The sequence below is a fragment of the Tyto alba genome, unplaced genomic scaffold (assembly GCF_018691265.1).
Source record: "Tyto alba isolate M040663 unplaced genomic scaffold, T.alba_DEE_v4.0 Super-Scaffold_6, whole genome shotgun sequence".
Taxonomy (NCBI): domain Eukaryota; kingdom Metazoa; phylum Chordata; class Aves; order Strigiformes; family Tytonidae; genus Tyto; species Tyto alba.
The window spans coordinates 30,387,081-30,396,989 of NW_024881327.1; the positions used below are offsets into that span (position 1 = coordinate 30,387,081).

At 43.3% G+C, this 9,909-nt stretch overlaps 2 protein-coding genes across 3 annotated transcripts in view; one reads left to right on the top strand and one right to left on the bottom strand.

Annotated features, from left to right (window-relative positions):
- The window catches only part of UBE2K (ubiquitin conjugating enzyme E2 K), a 41,443-nt gene extending 35,493 nt beyond the window's left edge, over positions 1-5,950 (bottom strand). Inside the window, exon 1 of one of the 2 annotated variants that reach the window (XM_042807716.1) lies at positions 5,509-5,950. In XM_042807716.1, coding sequence (XP_042663650.1) covers positions 5,509-5,571 — 63 coding nt within the window. In that variant the 5' untranslated portion in view covers positions 5,572-5,950. The remainder of the gene's footprint in view (positions 1-5,508) is intronic. The other variant, XM_042807717.1, reaches the window with a different exon arrangement.
- Positions 5,951-6,384: 434 nt separating this feature from the next.
- The window catches only part of SMIM14 (small integral membrane protein 14), a 55,851-nt gene continuing 52,326 nt past the window's right edge, over positions 6,385-9,909 (top strand). Inside the window, exon 1 of the mRNA XM_032999196.2 lies at positions 6,385-6,504. The gene's annotated coding sequence lies outside the window, so the exon portion shown is untranslated. The remainder of the gene's footprint in view (positions 6,505-9,909) is intronic.

The window sequence follows — 9,909 nt, forward strand, 5'->3', positions numbered from 1 at the left end:
TTTAATACTTTAATTAACTAGGCATGTCCTAGCTTTATTCATACACACAGTCCCACTGCTCTCACTAAACCTCTATTGACTTCAATGAGACTATTCTTACAAATCAAAAGTTAAGCATATTTATTAGCAGAAAATGTACACTGTTTTAAAAAAAAAAAAAACCAACCTGCTGCTTATTCAGGAACCATAACAGAAGACATCTCATCTTATGTGTCTGCATTGGGTCTACATGATAATTGGGAATAAAAACAAGCATCAACAATTTCCAACAGGTGCTTCTAGTAACACTAAAGCACAAATACTACCACAAGTTTCCATCTTAGTGAATTCAACTTCCAGCACCCAAGACTGCCCAAATATAAACAAACCAAAGTAATTAAGTTTTTGTGAGCCTGAAGATTAAATGCTTCTGGCTTTTCCAAATAGCAAGAGAATTTCAGAGATGACACTTAGCATCTTACTATGAACTGACACAAGTCACAAGACCACTACAGGCAATGATAAAAGCAAACACCAGAGCTACTCACTACACCTCTAAAAGCCTAAGAAGGGACATGGTAAGGCAGACTACCATTATCTTTCCCTTCTCCCTTTCTCCTATAAATGACAAAAACATGTAGCAGACTGTAAGGAACTGAAGGATTCAGTTCAAACATTCCTCGACACAGAAAACCTCAAGGACAAACTGTGGCCTTTGTGATTAGTCTAAGGAACGCCACCCAAGGAAGCACAGAGTGTATTGAAGGATACACGTCCCCCCTCCCTTGCAGTTGTATTGTCAAACTCCTCAGATAAGCCTCAAAGGGGGAAACATGGCCTGAGTGAAACCATATGTTCAGGTTCAAAAATTGATAAGAGAAATAAATAATCAGCACCAGATGGACCTAAGCAAAAGCTGAGGAAAAAATTAAGGGGAGGCAAGCATGACCATCGACTCAATTGGACAAGGGGGTTGGTGCGCCCCATTTTCCCTCAATTCATGTGCAGAACTCATGCTCCACCTTTTCCTCATCTCTCATGGAAATGAGTTTATGAACTACCTGCCTTTTGAGAAAGATGAACTTAAAAGGCGAGAGAAAACTTTGCTCTGTGTGCTCCTACCACCCAAGATTTCTGGACCTGAGATAACACTGGAACCTGGAGTGGCGATCTGGACTCTTTTTATCTCCTTTCCTTTCTTTTGGATTTATCAATAAGAGATCACATTGCTTACTATCCTTTTCCAAGTTTAAGTTGTTTCTACTGTAAGTAAAAGATTTTAACTGGTCGTTTGATGTCGTTTCACCTTAATTTAACCTGAGAGGATCACAGAACCTTTACAACTCCCAGTCCAGGTCATAACATGGACTCCAAAACAAATACCCACTTCCTTCTTGGAAACCTGGTACTTCAAATTTTGCCATTAAACTACTCTCTCTGCTTGAATGCTATTTTAGGTTCAATCAAGTTATAAATTTTAACTGCTACTTCAGGTATCTGCTCATGCAGCTATTCATATTGCATAACTGCAGTTGAGTTTAATTTATTCTCAGCTCTATCTGGATTTACCTTCCATGCAGATAAACCCCTGCCTCTTGATATTTGTAAGAGAAGAACATTTTGTGGTAGAGATACCCGCAACTCTCTTGCTAGGAGGAAGCTATGTTTCCCAATGTGTTACCTTCAGTACCAGAGTAGTAGTTTCACTGTAAGGTATCTATCAGCCTCTGACTAACAGATGGCCAAAAAACACCTTACATTTCTACATGACAAAAGAAACTGGGTGGGCAATTAAACATTGAATCCTTCAATACTAGCATAATATAGTTTCTTTAAAAGCATAACACAATGCTCTATTAAAATATGAAAACAAGTCACACATTGTTAAACAAACCTGATGAACTACAACCACTTCTCAGCATCAGTCTTTAAGCGACTACAAGATTTTCAGCACGTTTCTATTCAATTTTAAATGACAGACAGATTCTTCCTGTCATAAGATACCTGCTTATAAACAGAGAACAGGTAGGGATTTGGCTACCCACTGCAGCATTCCAGTAACTCTATTCTGAAATAATACCAGCTAACCTTCACCAAAGCCTTCTCCCACTTATCAAAAGTGGGACACTATTCTCCTTTCACCTATTTATTGGTTTCTCCATCATGCTGCAGCCTCATACTTTTTTTCAAAATATGTTTTGCAGTTTTAGAATTTCGGTCCATAAAATCAACAAGGTAACAGATAATGAAATGACAGAAGAAGAAGAGAGATAAAGTTGAGCAACTGATGCCTTGCCTAGACTAGCATTTGGAGTATGATCTGATTTAATGTACTGCTTACCCATTTTAGAATTCTAATACAAGCACAGTACAGCACCTTTAACACATACTTAACCAGTCAAGTTGCTACCTAGATTAAATTAAGTTTCATCTTTGTTAAAGATGTAATAACTCATCTACCTTAGAACTACAAAGCTTTTTCCACACACAAAGGTAAGAAGTTTTATTTAAGTCACACTTTGGAGAGTAGTCCTGACAAAGAAACTGTTGTTAGATTCAACTATTTAATTCTAATATTTAGAGATGCAAGGATACCAGGATCTCTCTTAAATACACAGTATCCCACTTAAGTTAATGCACAGGGCTTATAATAAAACTAGAAATAATAAAGCAAGCAGAGCAAAGACGCTTCTGTTGCTAAAGTATGAAAAGACTTTAAATGCTTTTTTAAAATACACAAGAAGCCCCAGGCTCAACTTAAAAAAAAAAAAAAATGTCCTCCATCTCTTATCTGTAAACCAGAGAACAACACAGTCTAAGATTCACATTTTAGTGATTTCTCAGCAATGGAATTTAAGTCAAGGTAACAGCGCTAAGTAATAATGAAGAGTATATTTAGTCATATGGATAGCAAGGATCCATAGAATCCTTGTCCAAGGATCCATACAACCTTACCCATAGCAAGAATAAACACACTTCTCAGAACTCTTTCTTCACTGATATTTAGAAGTGAAATTTGGTGCTTCCAATATATACTTCAAATACAGAAGGAATTAAGTGCCATTCAGCTGCTCCCTTTTAAAAACATTTCTGGTTCCACCACTATTTCAGCCCAAAGGTGAGTTCTGGAAGACAAAGAACAAACTTCCTACATCCTTTTTCCAAGTGTGCCTGTCCCCTCCCTCAGGCACTTGTGCTCAGTAGCATCTGCAAGGAAATAGGGGGTCTGCTCTTCATGTTCAGGTGTAGCTCAAAGCATCAAACCACGAATAATTTAAGTGCAGATCATGTGAACCACTTTACCTTCAGAGAGGGACTTAAAACTTCTAAGTAACAAATTCAGCATCACCATTCATGAAAAAAATCTGGTTTTTTTAAAGAAACAAGGTTTAATAATCATTTTAGTGCACAAATCACATGGAAAAAAAAAAAAAAAAAAAACACATCTTTTTCCTCTGTAATTTGTATTTAGTTATGTCTCCATTCACCACCTTGGTCCATATGTTTTCATGATCAGTGGTGCTGACACCACAGTTTGCCTCTGAATGTACAAACATTCACAAATAAAACTCTGTTTGCAACTTAGACAACCATTGAGTAATGCTGAAATTTTGCATTCAAGACAGGGGAGTTAGTATATTCTGTAAACAGCAATTTTATACACGGTCTCCTATGCAGCTTGCTAATGGCAGGGAAAAGAAGAAATACCGAACTCTTCTTACTGTAATTTTAAAATTCCATCATTTTTAGTTTCATAAGAATGGTGGTCTTATTTCTTGGAAGCTTTCGGCAGCTTAAAGTCTATTTCATAATATTATTTATTTCCAACATTCTGTACTGAGACCTTCAATTCACAGACTAAACAAACAGGAACAGTGAAAAATGTGCTCACTAGATACAACCTTTACAGTAAGAAAATTTAGCATGGATCTCCCCAAAAACCTATGTAAGTTAAGGTTTCTTTTTTCCTACATTAAGCAAAGGGAAAGGGTCTTGAAGCCTCCAGACAACACTTTCAAATAAAGACTTCTTTGTTCCCACAATATCAGCTGGTTATATGGGGTACAAGGTCTAGATTTTCTAGCTCTGGTATAAAGGTATCCACCTAGAAATTTCTCTCAGTTTACATGCAATTCTGTATTTGCTGTGCAATAGCTTGGTGAAATCAGCCTGAGCTCTGAAGGCAGCTGTAAAACAAGGCCCTTACATTTTTCTAGGGGGCTAGTTTAAGCTGCATAGCAACAATGCTGTTAGCACACACTTAACTGAAAAGTACATCAACTACTGCTACCCTAAACATGTTTTCCCTAAGTCATTTTTATCTTTCAAAAATTATCCTCTCGATTTTTCCTATGTGAATATGTCCAGATTTCTAAGACACCAGCTTTAAGAGTTACATATTCACATTAATATTTCACAAGCATCTAACCTGCAACAAACATCCCAAGTAGGACAACAATGACGACACAACCATTAAAAACTATCTGGCTGACGTCCACCAGCTCAGACACAGACACAGCAAAAGCTGTATTGATGCAATGCTGCAAACGCTGCTATATATCCCCTCCCAAAACTGATCAGAACTTCTTTAATGTCCCGCTGTAAGTAGTCAGCTTCTCTTCCTGACCACCACATACCTCCGAACATACTGTTCAGGAAACGAGGTAACGTGACTGAAATGAATGAGGCTTTAAAAGCATCCACCTGAAGGTGAGTAAGCCTGCAGTGGGATAAAGGAAGTTCTGTATTAAAGTAATCTAAATAAATAGGGATTTACTTGCTAGCCTTTTAAAAAAAAAATAAATGGAAACCATGCTCCGCAGCCTCTGGCACCAGCTGTCCGGAGGGGTGAGTTAAAGGGGACGTGTGAGACCACGGACCCTCCCAACTCGGCCTCACCGATGCGCTTCATCACCTCCCGGCCCGCACGGACGAGCCCCCCCCCCCCCCCCCCCCGCCGCCGGAGAGGAGCGTGGGCCCGGCCGCGCGAGGGGAGGGGCACGGGAGGGTGCGAGCCGGGGGCGCCCCACGCCGGGCAGGCCCCACCCCGCCCCGCAGCCTCCAGCCTGGCAGCGCGTCCCCGGCCATCGCCCGTCGCGGGCGGCGGGGGACCCTGGCCGCGGGCCTGCCTGCCCGCCCGGCCTCCTCGGGCCGCGCCCCCCGCCGCCGCCGCCGCCACACTTCCTGGGCCGTGCCAGGCCCGGCCCGCCGGCCCCGCTTCCACGGGCCGCCGGAGGCTCCGCTGCCCGCTGGGGGAGGGGCTCCGCGGCCCCCTCCTCTCCTCCCTCCCGGCTGCTGGCGGGTCCCGTCTCCCCGGGAATCGCCATTCCCCTCCCCGAGGCCGTGGGACGGGCCCACCCCCAGCGCGGGGAGGTGGGGCCGAGGGGGAAGCGGGGTCCCCGCGCAGGCCGGCGGGGCGTCTGCACCTTCCCCCGCTGCCCACACTCACGGGAGAGACACACACGGGGAAGGAAGGGTGGCGGCGGGAGGGAGGGAGGAAGGGGGGGGGGTGGGGGAAGAGGTTCTGACCTCCTCGCTCTTCAGCACCTCCTTGAACTCCCGCTTGATCCTCTGCACCGCGATGTTAGCCATCTCCGCAGCGAGCACCCACTCGCCGCTGCCTCCGAGCCGGGCCCAGCGAGCTCCGCCGCCGCTCCCGCTGGATAACTCCCGGCCCCACCAAAATGGCGCCCGCGCCGAGCATGCGCGCTAGGGCAGCCGGCTTTGCCGCCGCCGCTCAGGAGGGGCCGCCGTGTGCGCGGAGCGGAGCGGGCACCGGGGTTCCCCGACGATGAGGGCTGAGCGCTGGCTGCCGCCGGCGGCGGTGGCGGCGGTGGTGACGGCTTTGCGCTCCCGGCCTCCCTCCTCTCCACTGCCCCCGCGGAAAGGATGCCGGCCGTCTCCTCAGGCGGCGCGGGGGTTTTGCCCCGCTTGCCGCCCGCCCCGGGAGACGCCCGCCCGCCTGCCGGCCGCCGCTTGCCGTGTCATGTGCCGGGGCGGGGGGGTGTGGTGTGGTGTGGTGTGTGCCCGACGGGACCGTGAGGGCGAGCGGCCGCCACCCCACCGCCGCCGGCGAGCCCCGGGGCAGAGTTAAGGACGTTGCGTTGTCATGGCTCCCGCCGCGGGCAGCGGGGGGAGCCCTGAGGCGCCGGGCCGAGGAAGGGGGTGAAGGAGAGAGGGCTGGGCCGGGGGAGGGGTCCGAGGCAGCAAGGGAAAAGTCTAAGGTGTCCCTGAGGAAACAGCTGGCTCAGGGAGCAGCTGACATGTCTTCTGGTGAGGTCCCTGAGCAAAAATAACCAGGAGGGGGTTCACGTGCATTGAGAATCGGCTCAACCTGCCTATACAGAAGTTCCCAGCTGTTTTTTCCCACTTCATGCTCTCTGGAGAAAGCTGCAGTTCCTTACACATCCCTGCTGGCCCAGCTCCGTGCCCTCTTCCCACCCTCGCCCTTCCCTTGGAGACACACGGGACGGGGGAACTTGCAGGCCCGGCAGGCCCAGGAGCAGGCGACTCCGAGGAGGCAGTGTAAGGAAATGTTTCTTTTTATGGATTCTGCTACAAGATTTTAAAAGTAGACTAAAAGGTGAACTTCGGTCCTGTCTAATGGACTGTTAAATTTTATTGCAGAACCAAACACGGAAAGCCACAGATGTTGCTCTGTCTAGAAAACTGAAATAGGATACCAGTAACCATCCCTGCTAGCCTGAGGTGCGCAAAATACAGTATGGTATGGAAAAGCGTAAATGTATTTTCAGAGTAGAATGTGAGGTTGCATTTACAACTGTTGTTTATTCAGGAACTACTATTCAGAGCCTATAAGACATTAAGGTCTATAGAAAGATTTTATAAGTGCCTCCTCTTAACAGTGCAGTACAGGACAAGGTACAACATAGATATTTATCTCAACAAATGTCTATTTTGGTATGGCTGTCAATTTCAAGTGCTGTTTATTTATCTCCATTAGTATACACAGCATTTTGACTATTATATACACAGTAAAGAGGCCCAATCAGTAAAAAAATCTGACAAGTATATACAGATGCATGCTGTCCTTTTTCTGTGTGTTTACTCTTCCCCTGTGGTTTGACTGGAAAAAGTCCATGTTCCTGCAAGAATATTGTACCATGTGCATCTATTCATCTAATTAAGTCTTCACACTGAAACTTGTTTTTAATGCAAGATACAATGCTTTTCTTTCAGTTGAGGTTTTCAGTACCTTTTTGAGAAGAACCATTTTGCATTAGGCCTGATTTCTTTTTAATGTCTTCTAGTGTGAGCTTGGGCCTTCATTTGCAGAGTAATTTAGGCATTCAAGTCCCACCAATGTGTCTGAAGTTCCTTCTGAGCAGTTAGGCTCTGGCTTGTCTGTGCCTTAGGCTCTCACCTGTAAAGTAAAGGTAATAACTCTGCCTCTTAAAGCTCATAGATGAAAGTTAGGTTTATGGTGTGCTGAACTCCTATTGAGTACTATAGGTGAAAATTATGAAGGTAGTATATAAAATCTCCAGTTTAAATGTCTCATGTCTTTTCAGACATCTCATAGAAAGAAGCTGAGCTTCTAATATTCAGATTTTGCTCTGAATGGAGTGGAAAACATGACCTTTATCAAGTGTCAGAATCCTTTGTGTTCCTGTGAGTATGCTTGTATGTAATAGGTAGTAGACATCCAGTAACAGCCACAGTAAAGGGCAGTGATTTTGCCTGGTTTGTATCTAGGTTCATTTTCATGTGCTCATTTGGATTACAAATGTCAGAGTCTGTTACCACACAAAGCAAATCAAATTAATATTAATTACTGTATCTCTTTTCCTTAGTATACCCCACTCCTTTCCTTTGTCCTTAAATAGACATCTTTCACTTACCTCATAGCTGTTTCATATTCACCATATACTGTGCTAATTTTCTCTTTGTTAAAAGATAGATATAGAAAGGCTTTTGGGGGATAGAACAGAGTAATGGTGAGTTTTGCAAGGATTAAAATACTGCATAAAAATCAGTATGTCATGTAATCAGTGTGCTGGGGTTATCCTTGTATACCTCCTGTTTTACTCTTTGCTACAGTTTACTATTTTACGGAAGACTACAGGGGTTTAGGCCAGAACAGGGCCATAGATAGAACAGTCTTTGAACAGGTGTTTGGGGTTTTGGTTTTGGTTTGGTTTAGGGTTTGTTTAGGTTTTTTTTTTTTGTGAAACAAGAAAATGCTTAGAAAAAATAAGAACGTAGCCTCTTCATGTGGTTTCAGTGATTTCCGTGTCTGACTTCACAATACATTTGATAGTATGTTGATAATATAGTACTGTGCTTATCCTCTGAATTAAGTTCTCATTAGTCTTTCACCCTTAGAAAAATCCATACACAAAATGTAAAACAGTAGTCCAATGAGCACAGCTTACTTTTTGAATTACAAAATTTTGTAGTATTTCACATTTCAGGAGATAGTTCTTACATCGATCCCATCATCAATTTAGCCTTATAACAAAACAGTTCTTTCAATAGCAGCTTTCACAAACTGCCTGCACATTGGTCTATACTTTTGCCTGTTGGTGTTGATCATAACTAATATGAGTTTGAGATACAATTCTGGGTATCCACATATTGTTTAGTAAGTTTGGCATATTGATTTGAAATACTTCTGGAAGTGGGAGCAGGAAATATGGTCTATTAAATGAAGTTCAAAATATGGAAGATTACTGCAGGAGGAAAGTTTATAGGATCAGCAGTGCCTGGAAGGATCGATCAGTGGTCGCAAGACCTCAGCCCAAGCTCTCAGTATGGAAAGGCTGCCAGTATTCATTAGCTAATGCTAGGATAACCAAACATCCTAAACACTAGCATTTCCAATATAATATGGAAAATATTACCTATCCTACAACCTATATATAGGCAACAGTTCCTCACATTTTCATGGGAAAGTGGCTATTGTTCATGCATAAATTGTACATACAGTACAGTCACCATGCGCGTGGTCCATCTGTCTGAGACTATGGATGCCCTGCAATCCCAGTATACTGCCTGAGGACTCCAAGATGCTTATGACAGCACTAAGTATGATTACATTTCTGTTTTTCAAGTTCAGATTCTTGGTGATCTTTTCTTCATTTCCATATTTTCCTAATTTTATTCTGTTCATATCAACACGACATTTTTGTATTAGAATTACTCAGAGAGAATTTGGAATTATTGAGATTGTTCCCTGTGATTGGAAGAAAATGCCATTTTTGAAACTATAACATTCCAGCATGTGTTCTGTTCCTCTTTTGCTGCTTTGTGTCTTGCATAACAAAACTTCCCCCCCTTCTCATCTTGGCCTCTTTAGTTTATAAAAATCAAAAATGTCAGGCTTGATCTTTTCTCATTGTTGCTGGAGGATTTCTTATTGGAGAGCGGAGCTGTCTCAAGACATATGTATATTGATTTCAAACACTTTAGAAACAGGGGTTGAACCTGTAACATATTTTTAATTCTTATTTTATTTCATGAGGCATCCATACTAAGGTTAACTTTACAGCTTGTATTGTTGTTAGATGGTATGCATTTTGCATTGAAATCTTCAAATGCTCATTTATAATAATGCTTCATTTAAAGAAAAATCGGCAGCAAGTAATAGTCCTAAAACTAAGTTATTTTTCAATTTAACCCTCGTTTTCCACCAGACTTACACCTACAGCTCTCTTTCTGTCATCCCAGTTTTTAACAGAGGGGCCTGCATGCCAGAAGTTGTCTTTTTTATCTGCATATCATTTATCACATTTCAGAGTCTACACATAAATTTAGCCTGCGCTTTTATTGTCTGTCGTATTGTGTTCCTGTTGTGGCAGCGTCGGGATGACTCAACTCATTCCGAAGATGAGCTTTATCATAAAAATAACTAACTGGTTGTGCAAGTTGACCGAGTTGTACGTTGTGGCCCTCGCTTTCCTGTTCGGC